At 53.1% G+C, this 20,630-nt stretch overlaps 4 protein-coding genes across 4 annotated transcripts; 1 reads left to right on the top strand and 3 right to left on the bottom strand.

Moving 5' to 3' along the window:
• Positions 1-4,032: 4,032 nt before the first annotated feature.
• Positions 4,033-4,800, top strand: PG994_010549 (uncharacterized protein; the record flags this gene model as incomplete). Its single annotated transcript, XM_066861958.1, has 1 exon — positions 4,033-4,800. The coding sequence occupies one exon, from the start codon at positions 4,033-4,035 to the stop codon at positions 4,798-4,800; it is 768 nt and encodes a 255-aa protein (XP_066711068.1).
• Positions 4,801-7,666: 2,866 nt separating this feature from the next.
• PG994_010548 (uncharacterized protein) lies at positions 7,667-10,564 on the bottom strand (the record flags this gene model as incomplete). The annotated part of the gene is made up of 1 exon (XM_066861957.1): positions 7,667-10,564. The coding sequence occupies one exon, from the start codon at positions 10,562-10,564 to the stop codon at positions 7,667-7,669; it is 2,898 nt and encodes a 965-aa protein (XP_066711067.1).
• Positions 10,565-11,134: 570 nt separating this feature from the next.
• On the bottom strand, positions 11,135-15,277 carry PG994_010547 (Deleted in azoospermia protein 2; the record flags this gene model as incomplete). Its single annotated transcript, XM_066861956.1, has 1 exon — positions 11,135-15,277. One exon carries the CDS (start codon positions 15,275-15,277, stop codon positions 11,135-11,137), a length of 4,143 nt encoding a protein of 1,380 aa, XP_066711066.1.
• A 1,944-nt stretch (positions 15,278-17,221) lies between these two features.
• PG994_010546 (galactosyl transferase GMA12/MNN10 family protein) lies at positions 17,222-18,707 on the bottom strand (the record flags this gene model as incomplete). The annotated part of the gene is made up of 4 exons (XM_066861955.1): positions 17,222-17,471; positions 17,507-17,884; positions 17,943-18,231; positions 18,287-18,707. 4 exons carry the CDS (start codon positions 18,705-18,707, stop codon positions 17,222-17,224), a joined length of 1,338 nt encoding a protein of 445 aa, XP_066711065.1.
• Positions 18,708-20,630: the final 1,923 nt, after the last annotated feature.

Here is a 20,630-nt window from a genome sequence, read left to right as displayed (position 1 = left end):
CGCGGGCCCAAGACTTCTCGCTAGATACGGGCTGGTCAAAGTACAAAGCTGCAATCTCTCGAGCCAAGGAGTCCGGTTGTGGAACTTCTCGACCCTGAAACTTATCATCGAGGACAACGTTGGAGACTGAAGAAGCGCCGTCTTCCTGCGCAGGATCTTCCAGATGTGAAGTCGTAGACTCATGCGTGGCAGAAATGGATTCAGGGATGACAGCATCATCCAGGAAAGATTGCATTCTGACCTTCTTGCCGGGCTGCGTGGATTGGTCAAATGGCGGTTCATGATCAATGTGGCTGCTCAATTGAGCAGGCGACAAGTCAACATCTACTGGGCCCGAAACTTGTTGATGCTCGGCTGTTGCTCTTTTTGGCGTGGCCGGGGTTGGGGTTGCTGTTTCAGCCTTAGTCAAAGTAGGCTGAGTAGATGCAGGCTCAGTTGAAGTAGGGGCATCCGTATGGGGTTGGTCAATCATCACAAGTTCAGTCGGTACGCCTCGGGAAACGGTTTCTTCCTTTTCAACGCTGAGAGAGCCAGGTTCTTCTAATGATGTATGCATTTCGGGAACGGGGTCTGGCTCCGTCTCCCGGAAGAATACTGGATTTGCGCTTCTTGTCCTTTTTCCCTTTCTTGCTTGTTGTAGCCGCCCATTCGCTGCCAGCGGGCTCGCCGGCGATAGACTCGGCAGGAGCAGGCTCAGTTGGGATCAGCTCGTCTGTGGCGGGTTCAGGAAGTAAAGCCTTGGCTGTGTCATCGTTGGCGATAGTGTCCTTGGTAGCTAGGGAGTGCTGGATACCTGACATCTGTTCCCCGGAGGCAGTCTCTGGTTCCAAAATTGCGGTGTCGTTTTTGGTGGTTCCATTATCAGCCCATTCAGCTGCGGCCGGGGTCACGGGCAGCTCTTCACTGGGGATAGGTTCTTCCATTGCCACGTCTACGGTGTCAGTTTGCATAGGCTCTGTGACTTCCGTTAGGGCGTCCCCAGAATTTCGAGGCGCCTGAATCGATGTTACTTGACTCTCAGGTGATGGTTCCGGTTCAAGCTGGACACTGGTTTTGCCCTTTTTCTTCTTGTCTTTCTTGGTCTTCTTGGCAGTGAAAGAATCGGCCCATTCGTCCTCAGCGAGCATACCAGACGCTGGCTGTCCAATGGCCTCGATCTGTGGAGTGATACCAAAGTCTTGAGGCATGCTGTGCTGTTCCGCGATGGGAGCATCCTCGGTGACGGCTGTACGAACATCAATTGGCAAGTCCTCAGATGAGACCTGTTGCTCACTCTGGTTGCGCAGCTCCTCCTCTTGCATGGACGGAGTTTGGATGTCAGAGGTCGGTTCGGACTCGGTCATGATACCAGCCTTACCCTTCTTTTTCTTGTCTTTCTTCGACTTCTTTTTAGTGACGGGAAACAGATCATCCTCATCGTCTTTGGGAATCGAAGTCTCGGCATCAACAGGTTGCTCGTTAGGCATCTCCGACAGTAGCTCGCGTTCTGTGACCTCAATTGCGTTCTCCTGGCTTTGCGGTTGGTGAGAAGCACTTGCGGGCTCATCCGGAGTTGCAGCAAAGACCGGGTTCTGTGCTTCTCTCGAGGTAACGCGAATGGGTAGTTCAGAAGTCATCGTGTCGTTAACCTTAACATCGTCAGGTAACTTCGTTGCAGGGTCGGCGGCTGGAGCTTGCTCTGGCGCTGGCAAATCATCTTCAGGACGCCCGCTGGTTTGATCTCCCAGACTGCGTTCTAATTCTTTCGGTTGATCGACAAGCTCCTGTTCTTTCAAAGACTCTTCAGACATGGGCTCTTTGAAGAATCCTTCTGAGTGGATCGGTCCATCCACAGGCTCCTGAGCCTGAGCAGTTGGTTGCTCCTGAACTGTCGGCGGCGAAGAAGGTAACGACTCCTGCACATCTTCTTCCCGCGAGGTCTTCTCGTCTTTTTCCGATTTCTTGAATGCCGCGGACTCGGGAAATTCGGTGTCCGGGTTGGGGCCGTCGGTGGCAGACAAGTTTTCGTCGGCAATGAGATCCTCTGGTGAGCTTTTGACATCGTCTTCCTTGGGAGATTTCTCAACGGCAATTTCCTTAGGGTCTTCCTCAGAGACCGCTGCCTCGGCTACAGCTTCGTCTGTGGCAAGAGGTGCGTCATTCGGATCCTGTGTGGGTGCAGACTCTTCTATTGGCGTGATGGGTACATATTCCGGGTCATCTTGAAGTTGAGCATCCCGCTTCTTCTTTTTGTCCTTCTTAGACTTCTTGCTCGAAGTGTATTCGGGGAAAGCATCTCCAGTTTTCTCATTGATCTTTGATTCAGCGGGCAAGGCTGTATCCAGTGTTTGTTTCGACTCAGCCTCTTTGTCGGCTGTCGCCTCTGACGTTGTGGTTGCTTGGATGGCTTCGCTCAACTCTGATTCCCCAGGAAATCTCGCAGAGGGTTGGGTAGCAGATTCCTCGGCTTTGGTAGAGGCTGGCTCGGAGGTTCCAGGCACCGTTTCTTGCGGAGCCTCATCCTCCAAGGGACTGGTCTGATTTTTTGTCTTTTTGTCCTTCTTAGACTTCTTGACAGCTGCAAAGTCTTCCAGAATCTCCTCCTTTGGCCTGCCTAGTGGGGTACCCGCAGCCTGTTCTCTGAGAGACTCGTCCTTCTTCTCATCGGTAGAAAGGATATCAGCCTCTTTCTGTTTTTCTGAGGGGGCCGTGGTAACAACTACCTTGTCAATCTGCTGAGGAGTTGTCTCGGAAGGCGTTGGTAACTCTCCAAGGTCATCCTCCCATGAGCTAGTCTGCTGTTTTTTCTTCTTTTTTTCTTTCTTCGACTTCGCAGGGCTATTGATCCCCCACTCGTCCTCCGCAGCAGTGTCCAGTGTATTGGTTTGTCCTGGTAAAGGTTTGTCTTGCTGCAATGCATCTTCCTTTGCTTGGTATTCGGAAGCCGATTGCAAATCTGGCACTGCTGTTGTGTGGCTACCAACACTTGCCGGCTCGGCCAGTGTCGATGAAGCTTGGTGAGCAACTTCGCTGGTTTCTAGGCCAGCCTTGAGAGTCGACTTATCGGCGACAATGGTTCCATCCTTGTTGTTATGTTCCTCCACCGGTTGCTCCTCGCTAGGTCCCGCAATATCCTCCGTGACAAAAGGTTCAGTGGTTGATGGCTCCTTCTCGGAAGGCTGGCCAGGGGCTAAAAAAGACTGCTGTTCAGTTGGCGTCTCTACGGAAGAAGGATCCGATAGCTGTGTCTGGCTGCCTTTCTTTTTCGTCTTATCCTTCTTCGATTTCTTCGTAGGTACAACTGCAAATTCATCATCATGAGTTTGAACAGGTTGCTCTGCCAGCTGCTCAATGGAGTGCTCTGCCGGTTGCTCAGCAAGCGTATCTGTTGGTTGTCCAAGGGGCTGCTCGATATCTGATTTGTCCTGATTATGCAAATCCCTCGTCTCTGTGCTTGACTTGTTCACCGCTTCTAGGGTAGCAGAAGGCGAGTGTGGGCGTTCAGAGGGAGCCTCAACTATCGGCTCCTCGGTATTAACTTGCTCTGGCTCATCCACCACTGTGGTCTCGGTAATCGCCTGCTCTGGTATTAACTCGTCCCGGATGGGGTCAGAGCTGTTGTCGATATTCCGCGGTGTTTCCACAGGTTGGTCGGTAGTTGCGACAGTCTCCTCGAGAGGCGTGGAGATCTCCGGTGCCATGATGTCCAATTCCTGCTCTTGGCTCTTTTTCTTGGCCTTCTTCTTGTCCTTTTTGCTCTTCTTGGTCACCGCGGGAAATTCCTCGTCGGCAGAAACAGCAGAGACGTCCCGGCTAGTAGCAGTCTGGCTTGTCGTCTCGTCAGACCTTGAGTTCCGTACTTCAAGAGGTTCTGACGAAGGAACGCTCTGAGCTTGTTCATCCTTTCTTGCGAAAGTGCCACCGCTTGAAGACTCGCCGGTTGGTACGTCTGACAGTACCACCGGCTCAGGATTGACTTCCGAGTCTATTGGTGCAAGCTCGTCTGTCGGACCTGAGGTTCCAACATCATCTTGCGCCTTCTCGAGAGACACCATGGGTTGCTCCTCTGCAGAATCGGCAAAGGTAACGCTCTTGCGCTTTTTCTTGTCTTTCTTGGTCTTCTTAGGCGTGGCAAGACCAGCATCTCCGTCGCCTTCAGGGTTGGTCACCTCTTCGGATGGCGGAGGCACTTCAGCCTCTGGAGTTGGTTCTATTGCTGTTTCTGGCGCTGGTATCGATAACTGCTCTGATGTCTCCTCTGGTGTTGGCTCAAGCGCGACGTCGGCAGACTTGTCTTCAACCTCGTCTGAAAGGCTGGCCTGGCCCTTCTTCTTCTTCTTCGATTTCTTGGACGGGGTCGTAAACCATTCATCATCAGCAGCGACCTCTTTAGAACTAGTTTCCTCCCTGATAGCCTGTTCATCCACAGTCACCGGTGGCTCGGTTGATGCGACCGGCTCTAACAGCGGGTCTTCCACTACCCCTGTGGACTCTGGTGGCACTTCTGTATCAAGCGCGACGGAAGATGCGTTCTTCTTCTTGTCCTTTGACTTTTTGACTGGCGCCCATTCTTCTTCAGGCTGGGCTTCGTCTGCGCCGCTTATAGGTGCTGGTGTCGATTCAGAAGCGACATCTTGTGGTATGGCGACAGCGTCATCTTTGGCGCTTTCGGACACGGGCTCTTCCACAGTAAGGGCTGTCTCACCAAGATCATCTAAGACCTGTGATCCCTTCTGGGACTTCTTAGCCTTCTTGGCCATTGATGCAGCACCGTCGGTGTCCACGGTGTCTTGGCGTTCCACTGGCTGGTCCTCGATATAAGACGATGGCTCCTGCGTGGCCGCAATGGGTTCAATTGGTTGCTCTATCGACGGGAAGGTCTGAGACAGAGGCTCCTCCACAGGATCAATTGTACTAGATGGGGCTTCCGGCTCAGGATCCAAAGACTCGGTTACGCTTTGCCGTTTCTTCTTCTTGTTCTTCTTGCCCTTCTTGGAGCCACCACTTTCTTCTTGCAAATCGGATATGTCGATGGAAATTTTGGGGCCATCTTGAGTGGATGGGGTGCTGAATGGGTCGGTGATATCACCTGCAGGCGCATCATTCTCGCCCACCGCCATAGGTGGTTGGGCTGGCAAGTCTCCAATGTCGCGTACGGGGTCGACAGGGTCTGCTCTGGGAAGTGGGTCCTGTGGTGGGTCGGCTAGACCAAGACGACCAGGGTCGCGCTGGAGCTCCTCCTCACCGCTGAAAAGATCGGGCTGGGTTCTGGGCTGGGATGGAGCTCCCTCCACATCCTCTGCAACTGTAGGCTCCGGTGATTTGTCCTTGCTCAGATCCGGCCCATCCAACCCCGTCGCGGTGTGCACAGGCGCGGGGGTGGTTCGCAATGCTTTGGTGCCCAGTTCTCCAGGTTCACCCCGGCGAACCGAGACTTCAGCCCAGCTATGAGTATGAGGCTCTTCTGGCACGTTCTTTGTACCCTCTTGCGATTCGGAGGGTGGCCCTTGTTGCTCCGAACTCCTGGTCTCTGCTTGGGCTGGGATCGTGTGCCCCTGCAAAGCACTGACCGCTGGAAGCATTGATAGCGCAGAAGGGAAGTAGATCTCCTCACGTGGGGCGCCCACCTCAGATTCCATATGGCGTAAGTGTACACCCGGAGCGGAAGGTAAGTATTCGGGTTCTGATGCTGATTGGCGAGTATCAGAAGTCGGTACGGCCGTCACCGGGACGGATTCTCCGAGAGGAATTGATTCTGCCTGTCTAGCGTCGTCAGGTCTTGGCACATCCGCTGATGGCAAGGCTGCTGAACGAGTAGTCCCGTCAGGCTGCGGCTGAATGGGAGCATCCGTCATTGCGGCTTCTTGTAGAGGCTCATTAATTGAAGGGACAAGAGAATCAGATGCAGGTTCTATTGTAGACTGTGACTTCTTATCCTTTTTCTTGCTCTTGGTTGGAACCACAACTTCAGGACCTGGTTCTTCCATAGAGATTTCGCCGACAACATGCTGTGGCTCGACGGTGGTCTGCTCCTGAAGATGCTGGTCGGCAGGTTCCTTCTCTACGGCCTCTACTTTTGCTGGCTGCAGTTCGATTGTGGCCTGCTCCTGCGGTTCTTGGTCGGCCGGTGCCTTCTCTGCAACATCCACTGGCAGTGGCTGCGAATTGATTGTGGTCTGCTCCTTGGAAAGATCTTCAGCTGGCGTCTCGTCCATGACTTCCATGTGGGTAGGTTGCGGTTCAAATGTGGTCGGTTCCTTGTTTTGCTGATCAACCACATCTCTGCGTGCTACTTCAGCGGACTCGTCTGCTGGCGTGGCAGATCTTGTGACCTCCGTTACGTCTCGTGGCGTGGTGGGAACCAAATCTTGTATTGGTGTACCAATGGGCTCAGTCTCTTTACCTGTGGGCACAGGCTCATCAGGTAGTCCTTGCTCAGTTGCGGCTTGTGCTTCTTGAGCCAATGGTTGAGCGATCAGCTCATCAGGCAGAGCCTGGTCATTGGTTGTCTGTGGAACTACGATGACGGGCTGGGCACCGACGTCCGTTGATGCCTCGTCCAGCCGCCTCTCTTCGGCATCATCCAATCCAGCCAGTATTGTTGATTTGTCCTGTGACGGACTTGTGAGGCTAGGTTCAGTCGTATTATTTGTAGCTGAAGCAACTGATGGTATGCTCATGCCGAGGTCGGACGTCTCTTGTGTTGATGTTGACATAGACTCCTCTGGTTGCGATGCTGAAGATTTCTTGGCCTTTTTCTTCTTCTTGCTCTTCTTGGACTCGGGCGAAGGAGCGTCTAAGACTGCAGGCGTAAGCTGGCTCTCTTCTTCCTTAGCTTTGTCTTCAATTGTGAGAGTGATAGGTTCAGCCGCGGATGTGAGCTCGGCTTCCCTTTCCTTGGGCTTTTCTCCTTCAGCAGACGGTGGAGGGGCCGTGGCTTCAGTGTCTTTGGTAGTCGGAGCCTCCACAGGTGCTACCTGAGCTGCGCTATCTCGCTCAGCCATGTCAACCACTGAAGTGTCCATGGCCAAAGATGATGGTGCATCAGTAAAGTCGGGAGTCAAGGTATCCTGTTCGCTTGATTTGGTCCGAGTGCTTTCCACAGGTGGGGTTGACAATGCATCAACAAAGTCTGGTGTCGAAATGTCTTGGTCCATGGTCTTGGCTGGAACAGTCCCTTCAACAGTGGTGATTGGTTCGTTGATTACGGGAGTTTGCATCTCGGGAGCGATCATTTCTCTGCTGGACTCCAATACCAAAGATTTGCGGCTCTTCTTCTTCTTGGTCTTGTTAGAAGGTGAAGTAGTAGATGGCTCAGTTTCTGCGGGGCCAATCGAACTTCGAAATTCTAATTGTTGTAAAGTAGAATCGCTTGTGGAAGGAACATCTCGAGTGTCGGTAACCTGAGGCAGCTCTCCAGTCTGACTGACCAACTTCTCATTTCCATCAGATAGTGATGTTGGCTGAGGATCGCGTTGGCTATTGATAGGTAGATTTTCGCCAAGCTCCGTTGAGGCGGAAATCTCCCTATCACCACTAGCATCTTCCATCGGAATGGTGGTTTGTGAATCGTGCACAGCGACTGGAACTGGGACAGATTCCAAATCGGCGCTGGGTTTGAGATCCTCGGCTGGAGTCTCGAATGGTGAGAGGACTTCACTTTGGATTGTAGACTTGCCTTCGGGCATCAAAACAGAGGTGTCCTCGCTCTCATTCTTGCTAGGTCCTGCTTGCTCGGGCTCGGCAAGAGTCTCAGGCCCAGCGTCCAAGATGACAGACTTCCTATTCTTCTTTTCTTGTTCCTCTTGGGAGATATGACAGGTACTGTGTCGTTTTGAGGTGGCTGAGTATCCAAGACTGACTCCGCTTCAATAACAGACAAAGCTTCAGTGGCAGGTTGAGCTTCAATGATGGACTGGGCTTCAACAGAAGGTGGCTCAACATCAACAGGTTGAGTTTCATCGATAGCCCGAACTTCGTCACCGACTGACCGGCCTATAATGGCAGTTTCAGCTCCATCGTTAACAGGTTGATCTTCCGTAGCAGAGGGAGCTTCAATGACAGTTGACTCAGTTCCAACGAACGGAGTTTTAGTGCCGATCCGAGATTCATATTCGCCGCCGAGTGGCTGGTCTGTATTGGCATTTTGAGCTCCACCACCGTCAGCTTGAGCTTCGATGGCCGGCTGAGCAGCCTCAGTCGAAGTACCTTCAACACCCAAGCCTCCTCTGGGGCTGTCGTCTTCTTGGGTCTGTGCAGGAGCATCTTCTATCGGCGGAGCATCTTCCACAGCAGAAGATGGGAGAGCCTCGGGCTCTAGAGAAGTATTCTTCTTTCCCTTCTTCTTCTTCTTGGATTTCTTAGGGCTGCTGATATTCGTGTCCGCAGGGGCATCAAGTTGTGTAGGAACTTCTTGCTGCTGTGGTTGCTCCACTGATCCGAAGTGTTCCGCACCAGTATCAGCCGAGGCTTTGACTGATGGGCTCTCAGGAATGTTGTTTTGGGCAGTTTGCGCTTGATCATCATTGTCATGCAGCAGCGTGTTTGCAACAGCAACGCCCATGACAGCTCCCGCAAGAGCTTCCACGGCAGAGTCGTTCATTACAACGGCCTCGGAGCTCTGGTCAGCGATGTCTGCCGGCCCCTGAGGTTCGTTGAGCGAACCCCACGTGGGCGGCCGCTCGGCCACTTCGGGTGTTGCATCCTTAACAGCGGTGGGCGGGCTCGAGTGAAGTGAATAGGAGCTTCGGTCCTTGGATATAGTATCCTCTTGGCCGAGAGTGGCTGAGCCCCTATCATCTTGGTCGGTTGCTTTTTCCAAGTTTGCGTGGACAGGTAGCTCGGCTTCTTGCACTGGAGCAACGGGCACGCTATGCGGCTCTGGTGTGAAGGCTGCATGGACATTCAGCTCATCATCGGTGGCAGCAGGTAATGGCGTATTAATTGCATCCTCTGAATCTCGTGAACTGATATCCAATTTATCGTCAGTGCTAGCAGCAGGCAATGGCGCGTTGATTGCGTTCTCTACGGCCCGTGGGGAAGAGTCTGCTTTGGTATCCAGCTCATCGTCGGTAGCAGCAAGTAGTCGTGTGTTGATTGCATCCTCTGAAGCCTGTGACGAGGATTGTGGCTGGACATTGATTTTACTGTCAGTACTAGCTCGCTTGATTCCACCGCGCATGGCTTGCCAGACATTCATCATATGCCTGCCTGGGACTTTCATGGTAGATGCCGTATTGAAACTCCAACGACTAGCAGGTGGAGGTTTGTTTGGCGCATCCTCTACGGCCCTTGGGGAAGAGTCCGCTTCGGCATCCGGCCCATCGTCGATATCAGAGGGCAATGACTTGCTGATTGCATCGCCTGAGGTCCGTGGTAAGGTCTCTGGCTTGATATTCAGTTCCTCGTCGGTAGCAACAGGCAATGGTGTACTGATTGCGTCCTTTACGGACTGTGGCGAGGGCTCCGATTCCGTATTGAGCTCATCCTTGGTAGCAGGGGGTAATGGGGTGTTGATCGCCTTCTTTATGGCTCGGAAGGCATCGAAGCCAGTGAAAGGGGAGTGGTCCTTAGAGGGGTTAGAACGCTCGGAACCAGAAGCGGTCTGGGAAGCCTGAGATTGAAACAAGTCAACCTCGGGCTTGTCTGGGGAGATGGTGGACTCCCGAGTGGTTTTCATCACGAGTGATAGGGTTTTGAGCTGTCTCGAGCTGTCCCAAGATGTCGGGCGCGGAACTCGACTTCTCGGCGTGGTGACAGTGGTGAAAGCATCAGTGACTGGTGCCTCGGGAGTCGTAATGGATGATTGTTTTCGAGCCCCTGGCGAAACAGGACTAGATCGCTGCCCAAGGCGGAATTGGATGGGAATGGCACTGTGACTTGGTGTCTTCAACTTGATTGGGGTCTCATGGGCGCTACGGCGGCGGACATGAGTAGGCTTCTCAATAATTTCGCGGAGAAGTTGCCGTTCGTGCTCGGGTGTCTCGGGCCGACTATCAGGCAGGACCGGAAGCTCAGTTACCTCGGGGGTCGAAGATCCAGGTGCACTGGGTGGTAGGGGTAAAAAGTCGCCATACTGCGGATCTATGGCAGGTCGAATTTCCCGTTGGACGATCTCAGGGTCGACAAAGTCTAAGCCCCTGGGAGAAATGGAGCGTCGTTCGGGAGTGAAGGGAATACTGTGAGCTTCCTTTTCTGAAGGAATATCGGTGGCTTTTTGGTCAGTCGTCTGTGATGCAAGATCAGCAGCGCCTGCCAGGCCGACACCCGCGCCTAGGGTGCCGGCATTATCTAAAAAAGAATTCTTCTTCTCCTCTTCAGATTTGCGCGAGCGTTCTTTTTCGTCGGGTATTCGCATGGACGATTTGAAACGGTCGAAGAAGCCTGATCCGGCGCTGGATCTCTTCTCCTTTTCCTTATCCTTATCTTTTTCTCTCTCCACATTTTTATCCGACTTGCTCCTGTCTTTGCGGTCCTTCCTGCCGAATGCAGAAGCGATGGACTTTGCATCTTCCGGGTCGTCGAGTATGCTTCGCCTCTTGGGAGGAGCTGAGTGGTGGTCGTCGAAGCCGGCGGGGTCCGACATCACGGAACTCACATCATTGTCAACAAATTGGAATGACTCTGACCCTTTCCTGCGCGCACGGTCGGGCGGATCTCCTTCACCAATTGCTTCATCTTTGTCGGGGATGCCAATAGCTGTACTGCGCCGCTGTGGCCTTCTCCGTTCAGACTTTTCGTCGGCTATTTCTGAGCGGGGCAGCGAGCTTGTGCGGGACTCCCTGTTGGACCGATGTCTACGAGACTCAGATGGCACTTCAGATGGCGCCGCAGAGCGAGACAGAGTTGGTGATCCTAAGGGTGTGTCGTACACTTCCGAGTCTCGCTTCGATCTCTTCTTCTTTGACTTCTTCGGGTGCCCCATTCGTCATCGGGAGCATTGCCCCTCAAGTCGCGTAGGTCACTGAAGGATGAAGACATTTCCTTGGGAGAATCAAAGATATCACCAACGACTGACGGGGCCTGCGAAGGGGACTCGTAGCTGGACGACTCGCGCTTCGAATTCTTGGATTTCTTAGGTAGATCCCAATCTTCTGGCTTCTCGGTAAGCTCAAACGATGAGAACTCATCCATTGTACGCCGCCTGCTTGGAGATTCACCGACTTCCGACAATGGTTCCGACCAGGCAGGTTTGTCGGTTGCGATAGTGTCCCGCTTTGACTTCTTGCTCTGCTTGGGCAGGTCCTTTTTCGTCGACCTGTTTCGGCTCACGTTCGCGAATCACGTGCTCCGATCGTACACCGGAACGTGAAGGTGGATCAGAACCACGCCTCGATCTCCTGTCCTTCTGGAGGACATCCCACTCATCATCCAAGGGTATGGCCTTTGAAGTTCGACCATCTGTGTCATGACCATATGCAGCAACGTCGGTGGGTTTACCGCGTATCGAGACCTCTGCTTCAGTGGTTGGTGTTGCCTCTTCCTGGACAACGACAGCTTTCTTCGATCTCTTCGACTTCTTCTTGGAAGGGCTGTCACCCGACTCCTCAACGATGGCTGGTCGGGAAGGTTCTGCTTCCTTGCGTGAAGCGGTCGAGGCAAGTTCTTCCTCCTCCAACGCCTTGGCCTTGGCAGCTTTATCTTGCCTTTTCTGTTCCTTCTTGCTTAGGACAGGGCTCTGACTGGAGCTAGCAACTTCATCGACAGATCTGGACGGCTTGGTTGGTTCATCTTCATCCTCAATGACAACAATCTCGGATCTGTCATATTGATTTTGCTTTGTTGCCTTCTCCTCACCATTTCTCTCTTTCTTGTTCAGCTGAGAGTACAGATTGTGTTTCTCTGTCGGGATATTCTTCTCGTCCGCAGGGGTTTCGGGGAGCTCGCCAATGACGAATCCGCGCTGCTCGGACGCAACAGGGTCTACAGCCGGGACTGCGTAGATTCCCAGATCAGGAACAGTCTCAGCGAATGGCGTCCTGTAGGTGCCGGGCTCGTTCGAACCGGGGGGAGATTCGCGCTTATGGTAGCCGGCATTGTCTATGACAAGGTTGGGATCGAAACCACTATCTTGGAGCCCAGCAGCCACGGTGGCCGTGAAGTCCAGGTCTTCGGCAAAAGAACCTGGCATCTGTTTAGTCCTAGGGCTCGAAGGCTTTGGCCCAATTGCTGGGGGCTCATCGCTCAAATCCTCAAAAGAGATTGGGGTTCTCTGCTTGCTCTTCGGAGGGTCCTTTGGTCTTTTCGCTTCAGGCTCAGTGACATCGATGGCAGAATCCGAGATGGTGGATGCTACAGCTGGAGCAACAGCTGCTGCCAGAATGTCCCATCCACCTGATTTGCCCTTCCTGCTGAGGCGCGGCTTGGGCGTCTCTGCAGGAACAACAACCTTCTTAACAAAGTCAGACGCCCTGTCCCGCACAGGATCCTCCAAGACATAGTGTTTGGTCTCGTTCTCGCCCCAGCTCACAGCCTTCGATGGCACAATTGGAGTCTGAACGACATCACCTCGAGGTCCGATTACGACATCCGGTACAGATCTCGAACTTGTCTGGGACACCTCCTTGGCTGCTTTGTTTGGTTCCCCCTCAGGCTTCCGCTCCTGAGTCATAGGTGAAGGGTCGGGCGTGGGCCTCACAATATTAAGCATCGGTCGTCCTCGCTCAGCGGAGGGATCTCGGATTAATCGAGGCTTCTTGAAGCGGCCATCTGGCTGCACGACCTCCTTGGGACTCAGCACATTATCAATACGAACGTCGGCGTTAGGCGGCTCGTATGGGCTTTTGGTTTCGGGTTTCTCGTCCTGCTCGAGAGGCGCCACAATCTCGATGGCTTTTGGTTCTTCCGGTGCCTCCTGCCACTTGTCAACAACTGAGCGCTCGGGCGTTGCTTCACGGGAGCGGTCTTGAATAGTCTGCTGTGCAATGACCTGTTGGCGATAGAAACGATCTGCTGCCTCCAGAATAGCATCTCTTGGTGGGGTGTCATGACGCGAACGGGTTCGAGAAGTCGAATCCCCACCGCGCCTGGGATTACGGCCGCGGCGCTCCTCCTCGACAGCAGCCATAGCCGCAGCCATACCAGCGACTTCGATCGGAGCAGTGGCATGCTTCGCCTCCTTGTAGATTTCCTTTGCGTGCTCGAGTTCACGCTCGTAAGAGTCACGGCGACTCAAGCGTTCTCGTGGTTTCGTATCTGCTTCGGTTAGTCCAAACTTGGAGAAGTCCGGCTCCCGTTCCACGAAAACAACATTCGGGGTCAGCGGTCGGTTGGGTGTCGTTGCGTTCTTGGGCGTCTGGAAAGCGTCGTCGGCCACCTGGAATTGGAAGGGGTCAATTGGGCCTCCTGAAGAAGGGTATGTGGGGTCCTCAACCCGTCGGTAACTGTCTAGATCTGATGATCGACTAGCTCGCTTTCCTTCGCGGATCTCATCCTTGATGGACTCTTTACTATCCGGTTCGCCTTCCCGGTCCCGTCGTACATCCTTGGGTCGGTCCCTACGTTCGCGTTCGCGCTCACGTTCGTATAGTGAGGCATCATCACGGTGTCTATCGCGGCGTCGCTTCTCTCGGTCGTTGTCACGATCCACTTCGGAACTCTTCTTCTCTCGGCGCTTTTCGTTGCGGTCGTCTTTGTGGTCGTCCTTGTGGTCGTCCTTGCTCCGTCGCTTTTCGGCCTTTTCGCTCCTAGAGTTAGTACCTGCTTGTTTGGATCGACGTTTCTCCTCCCGTTCCTGCTCCAAGCGTTTCTCGCGACGGCGTTCCTCACGACGCTTCTCCTCCCGCTCCTGTTCCGCGAGTTCCTCACGGCGACGAAGCTCCCGGAGTTTCTCCTCTCGCTCCTGTTCCATGCGGTTCTCAACACTGCGGTCCTCAACACGGCGCTCCTCACGACGGCGTTCCTCGCGACGTTCCTCGCGACGTCGGTCACGCTCTTCCTTGCGATCGCGGTCTTCCTTGCGTTCGTTGGCCAACACTCCCGCAAGCGCCGCACCAGCAATGCTGGCCGCCGCTACGCCGGCAAGTCCCTTTCCAGAAGACGTTCTTTGTGGCTCTCGGTATTCCCGGGTGTCGGGTTCCGTTGTACTGTACAGTTTGCTCGAGACCGGGACTATTGGCTTCGGCTGCTGGATTGGGACAGGCTCTGGCCTCGAGTCTCGCCTCGAACGTCCGGACTCTTGAATGGCCGATACTATCGAGCCCCGTCCGGCATCGTAGCGAGAAGGGTCGGAAATTGGCATTGGGTAGACCTCTTGCAGCGGGCGGCCTTCAAACGATACCGTCTCAATGGGCGCGACCGGTAGACCATGCGTGTCTTCGGCACTACTCCGGTCGACCTTATTAAAACCGCAGGGCGTTTGGACATAGCCACGCAACGAGTTCACGGGTCCAAACAGCCGGGGATCGACGATGGAGGGCTTCCGGTGAAGAGGCCTCTCAAGCTCGGGGGGTATGCTTAGCTCACTCTGGTCGATCTTTCGTACAGGCTGTTGCGGCTGAGTGGGCAGGTTTACGTTGGATCCATATGCAAGACTGAAGTCGTCCTCGCTGGACTCCTCCTCGTCCTCAGAGGCAGACTCCCACTCGGAATCTTCATCATCGGAAGATTTATGGCTGGGCTTGGAGCTCCCGATGCCGCGACCCAGACGGCTACCGGAGTTGGTGCGGTGGAATTGGCTTAGAGCAGCTGCGGCGCCTACGAGAGCTGATGGTCGGAGCCTACCGGCCACTCTGAGGTCTTCTTTATTTTGCTGCCGCGCCATCTCCGCAAACTTCCTCCCGAGCTCCATAATCTCCTCATCAGTCTGCTCACGCTTAGGCGGCAGCGGTCTCTGGCCTTCCAGTCCATGTTGGCTAGGCGGTGAGAAATCGCGGCTCCTCCGCCGGTCACGGTCAATGTAGCCCTTTCCATAGGCCAAGTCCGAGTTCGTGGACGACGAGGACGAGTTCCCAAAGCGGAAAAGGCGCTTCTTGGAGCGCTTCTTCCGTATCTTGCTCTGTCGTGGCTTGGTGCTGGTGCTGCTGAAAAAGGACCCAAACCCCCATTTGTTATCACGGGAGATGTTGAGCAAGGATGATGTGGTGGACGAGGACGAGGGTGAGAGAGACAGGTCCGAATCGGAAATCGAGCTCGAAGGCTTGCGCGATCGCGTGGTGGTCATCTGGGTATTACGTATGTCGTAGGGCGCGGGCACTGGCATCTGCTGGTTCTCGAGAAGCTCTCTCGAGTCCCGTCGCGACTTGCGCCGGCGCCGCTCACTTTCGGGGCTGCGCCGGCGATGATGCTCGCGGGTCATCATCTTGAGAGGCTAAACGACGTGAGTCGCTGGTCGGCAGCCATCCGCGGGGTTATTCAGCGAAGCGTTGAATGTAAATCGGGAAAGATCTCGGTAGGGAAACTTAGATCGGGTATTATTATTGTTGTTTGTTTGGGGGTGCGGAAACAACCGATGCTCAGCTCCCCACACAAAATGGGTAGTGGATGGGAATTGGGAGGATAGCGTAGGCGGCTACAATTGGAAAATACAGGGTGGCTGGGGGAGATCCCGGGTCCTGGGGCCTCGGGGTCTTTGGAGGGGGGATATTATGCGAATGGGCCCTCTTCAGCTCTAGTTGCAGCTATTTCTCAAGGAAATCCGATTCATCAGTCGCATCGATACCCATTCACATGCAGTAGCCTCGTCTCGAGCCCAACTATGTCTACGTAAACGAAGCTGTGGTGTCTTGGTAGCGTATAGAGCCTAACATCTAACACAAACCAGAGCATCGGGCTTGGGCTGCCTTGGCTACCCTCCCTCTAAAAGGTCCATCTGGAAATCTGGATGTGTGAGAAACCGGTTCGGAATATTAAAAAGGAAAAAAAAAAAGCCCACCTGGGTACATCTTAGTGAGATTCACCAATCTGCCCACAGGCCATTGAGGGAGAGGCGGGGCACCCAATCTCACGCCTCTATCCTCCAAGCGGATTCGCGCTTGAGAAGCTGCCACGTCAAGGGCCTAGAGTAGGACATGCAGTACGGAGTACATCACCAGATGTTGCTTGCCACTGCCCTTTATCGGACGAATACCATCATGGCATTCTAGAATGGATCATCGCCAGCATAAAGGGGGTTGGTCGTAGGTACTGTAGGTGTGTATAACGGCCTCGTCTGATTTGTCTGACTGTCAATTCTTCACAGCGGACTGTACGGGACGACTTGACGGGTGGTCGTCGGTCGAAGGAAGCTTTAATCAAATTACTGTCGCTGCGAATGGCGCAAATCCTTCAACTTGATCTTCACGCGACAAGCATGGACAGTCAATAACCTGACTTCCACTGCTTCCATTTACATCAGGGTAGTATTGCATTATGGCATACAGAATAAGTTTTTTCATTGCATAGTTCTTGACATATGCGCTGCACAACTGACTTTAGCGGGCAGTTTTATGCCCGCGAGGCTCTTGTCGCCCAGTTATTTTCAAGGATTGATATCGAAGAAGGTATCCCAAGGGCGATGAGATCCGTAGAGTCATTTAACCTAGACACGATAAGAATTGTCCATTACTATCACATAGCGTACTTTTTGTCCCATCATACCGTTCAACGGACAACGTTACTGTATCCATACTTAAGCACCGTCTAAATATGACTCGCATGCATGGTCAAACCTTGATAGCTGCCATCCCAAACAGGGCGAGCTTTGGAAAGCTCGATATTTCATTGGATGAGGATGAGGATGAGGCGTACAGGTCTCTGGGATATACCAGTGCGATATTATAGCAATACCTTGATAGAGTTTACGAATCTCGCATGTGATCATAATCCTGGATGATTGGAATATACGGGAATGAACCCATCCCTTGTACGCATTCTTCCTGACCCATCATCATTCGATTATTATCATTTAACATAAGCATCAACGCAAGTAGATACATGAGGTACATATACACATAGACATCTTTGGACCGCGTCTACTTTCAACACCTCAAACCAGACTCCATCTCGGGTCTTCCCAGCAAGCCCACTTCCGTGGAAACATCTCAGATGCGCCCGATATAAGAACAGGCTGATCTCTCGCGAGACCATGTATAAAAAATTGGGTATAGTGCGACACGACTCAACCCCGAGCCATGGCAAAGAATCGGAAATGGCTGAACGGCGGGGCACCACTAAACATAGGTATGGGTTGCAAAGAACTGTGCAAGAAGAAGGCGAATGGCGTCCACAAGACCAGCAGTGGCGGACTGCAATAGTAGTGGAACACCTACAACTTGACCTTTTGCCCCGTGAGTTTGAACCAGATCACGGCAATCAGATCTTCCTTGAACCGTTCCCAGGGGTTTCGGTTCAGGTAATAACTGAGTTCGCGGAAGTTGTACATCTCGCCCCAGCAGTCCCGGCCCCATTCGCAGCCTGCCATGTTGACCACGAAGTCGCGATCATTTTGGTTGTAGTGTATGCGGGGGTCCATTCCGTTATCAGAGCAGGCTCCATTGGGGAAGCTGTTGATCTTCCTCTGGGGAGGAAAGCAGTGTGTTTTCGGATCCACGGTTGAGTCGTGTATAGCTGTTCCAGGGCATCCTGCTCCTTGTGCTCCCACTCCATGTGCTTTTGTTCGTACGAAACCGGGTCCCACCAGATATCAAGCAGGCGATCAGTCCAGTCGCTGCGCCTCACAAAGAACGATCCCAGGTTGAATCCGGAGCAGTCTTGTGGGAGAATGAGGTTGACAGAACCGGGATCACCGTCGCCCTGCGGGTTTTGCGATGCCTCGTCCAAGTAGTTTCCCTTGAGAGGATGCGATATGTTGAGAGGGTTGTACTCGTTGATGTCGCGGTAGATGTGCTTCTCGAGATTGTTGAAGATATGGTCTTGCAGAGAGTAGGAGGGCTCCATGACGAAAGTGTTCAGGTCGAGCCACCAAACCCTGTAGGCATTTGTGTTAGCGGACGGCGAGCTTTTTCGCGCATTGTATCGACACTTACCATTCAGCTTTAGGATACTTCCTGAAACTGTTTCGTATGCTGTCTACTTTCTCCCAGCTTTCCCGCCACTCGTGGGCGTAACGTTTCTTGGTGCTCATGTCGATGATTTCGAGGTCGTAGCCCCAGCGCGAGACGTACTTCCGCTTGTTCCTCACGCTATCTCTTTCTATCGCCCACTCCCTGGCACCCTTCCACTCCATCACACCACCGCCAACATTGGCGGCAAGGATAATGACAAACTTTTGTCCGCCTCCGAGCCACGTTGCTCTCCTATAGTGGTATCCCAATGCTGCCAAGTGCCATGTCAGTCACTAGAACCATAAAAACTGGAGGGTGTGCCTTACGAGTCAACCAGAATAGCAAATAGGAGAAGAGTATAATCGCGGCTATCAGCATTCGAATCTTCCATTTTCGGCCTATACGCGCCACCATGCCCCGTATCATGTCCAGCATCGGCGCATTCCATTTGTTGCGGCCCGGCTTGTCTTTCTCTGCGTATTGATCCGGGCTCACTTGGAAGGTAGGCAGACTGCGAGATATGCGACGCATATGGCGGGTGAAGAAGCCTTGGTTTTGGGTTGAGAATGAGGGATAGCCGGAGATCCCCTGGCTCTTTAATCTTGCGGACTCCCAAGTCACATTGCTGCCGTTGGGTCCCGAGAATGACGCCGTCGCTGGGCTCGATTGACCGCTCGAGTTGATGTTCAAACCAGGAGAAGACCAACCGCCACCCGGGATTGGAGAGGGACTTCGGCTCAAGGGCATATTTCCTGTGTTCGGGGTGCCTATCGACACAGAGTGCTCTGGTTAGCGGCCATGCTTGTCGCGCAGGGCAAATGGGTACAGCATTTATTGCGCCATCATTGCGACAGCAAAGTGGATCTGAAGCAATGGGCACTATGGGGAATTATCAGCCATCAATGGGGGATTTCCCTAACTTACCTGGTATGGGACTTAAGTTTGACGGGTTGAGTAGTCGGGACGAGCCCTGCGCAAGATTGTTTGGTCTGTTGGAACGGTATCCGATGGTTGGAGGCGCGGCGCCAGATGTCGAAGATCGTCTGCGGTGATGAGACTGCGCAGGGCTGGTGGTGAAAGCAGTCGACATTGCTTTGTCGTCTCTTTGACAGTATACGAGCAACGAAAGCGATTGTTGGCGGTATCAGCTGCTTGTATCTCGAACAAGGGAGCAGGGGCTTAGACAGAGCCAATCGCACGTCGAGGCTCGAGCTGCAATGCAAGGTGGCTAAGCCCGTGTGGTGGAAGGGTCCTTCTCCGTCTTTCGGTCGCGAAAAAAGTAAGGTTGCAGGTGACAGGAGACTCGGTGTCTCAAGCGATCCCCAAACAACGGCTTAGGTTAGTAGAGAGGTAGCGGGCAGGAAGGAGCTTTGCGCTTGCGACAATTGGCAACGACCCTGCGATTCATGACATAATAGGTTTCGCGAATTACAAAAAGAAGGGAAAAAGATATTCAACGCTATCTTGAGCAGTTGCTGGCTCCGGCGCTCTTGAGCCGTTGGCAGAAATGACATGCGGGTCGGCCAGACACACCCTCGCATCTGCAAATCTGTTATTTCGCAAGGGTGAGGATTAGTGCCCCCTGGCTTGGATGTCTGGTGTCAACCTACCAGCAACTAAGAAAAATGGAACCTTATAATAGCTGATAAAGTATGGAAATTGAAGAGAGGGCTATTGAGGTACTTTGCTTAACTTATGTAGTTGGTGAGCGGCAGGCTCAGCTGGTACAGCAGATGCGCCGCTATCGATGGCTAGCACAAGCCCCGGAGATCGCGTTGCTGATGGCGGTTGGCGTTCAGAACAGTGTCGGACATTTTGATCACAGTTGAGTTGGAATACACATCCTTATGTAGGTCGGGTGAGTGAAGAAAGCTGACACCCAAACCATATTACTATCAGACGGTCAGGACAAATCTCAAGGGATGATACCCGACCCCTGATAACGTTTGCCAAGACCTACATACCTATCAAGTCCACCGTGTTGGACTTGGGATTTGCTGCTCTCATTTACATGGGCACCCATCACACATATCGTCTCATCCATCGACAGTGGGTAGTTGCAGCACTTATCAGAGATTCTGTTCAACCATACCGCAATCATGCCTGCTTGCGCATTGAGGCGCATCTTATGTACACAATCGGAAAAGAAATGACTGGTCTCAGTAATGCCCATGTAGTCAGTCTCGTTTGCTTACCTTACTTCCCGCGTCTTCTTTACAATATCACCAGATTGAAGCGACCTCCCACAACCAACTGCGTTAGCTGCAAATGTCGATTCCTCAATCAGGGGCATTTGTAAATTGTAAGTAAAATAAAATTGATGCCATGCCTATTACAAGCCAAGCCGCTTCGAAAGGGGGGGGTTAGTGGGGGTCGGGAACTGAAATACTCGGGCCTTGAAACCAGTCTTCCCAGGGGGTCTCCAGAGTCTGTTGCGACTGCGACTCCCTGTTCCCTTGAGCCACCAAAGTTCTCTTTGCCGAGCTCCGTTCTTCGGTTGATCTAGAACTTCAGGACCGCATTGATGAGTTGCGAAATCGAACACCACTTCGGTTACAACGTTGAAAATCAAAATGGAAGACAGTCAAGAGATCCTTGCTTTTCAGATTATCACAATTAAGAGGCTTCGTTCATCGCCATGGTACACAGTAGGTACTCCTAACTGGATCA

Source organism: Apiospora phragmitis (assembly GCF_038363925.1).
Source record: "Apiospora phragmitis strain CBS 135458 chromosome Unknown utg000010l:1.0-9815664.0:1.0-9183399.0, whole genome shotgun sequence".
NCBI lineage: Eukaryota > Fungi > Ascomycota > Sordariomycetes > Amphisphaeriales > Apiosporaceae > Apiospora > Apiospora phragmitis.
The sequence above is the reverse complement of the archived record's forward strand: the minus strand, read 5'-3'. Positions and strand labels throughout refer to the sequence as shown.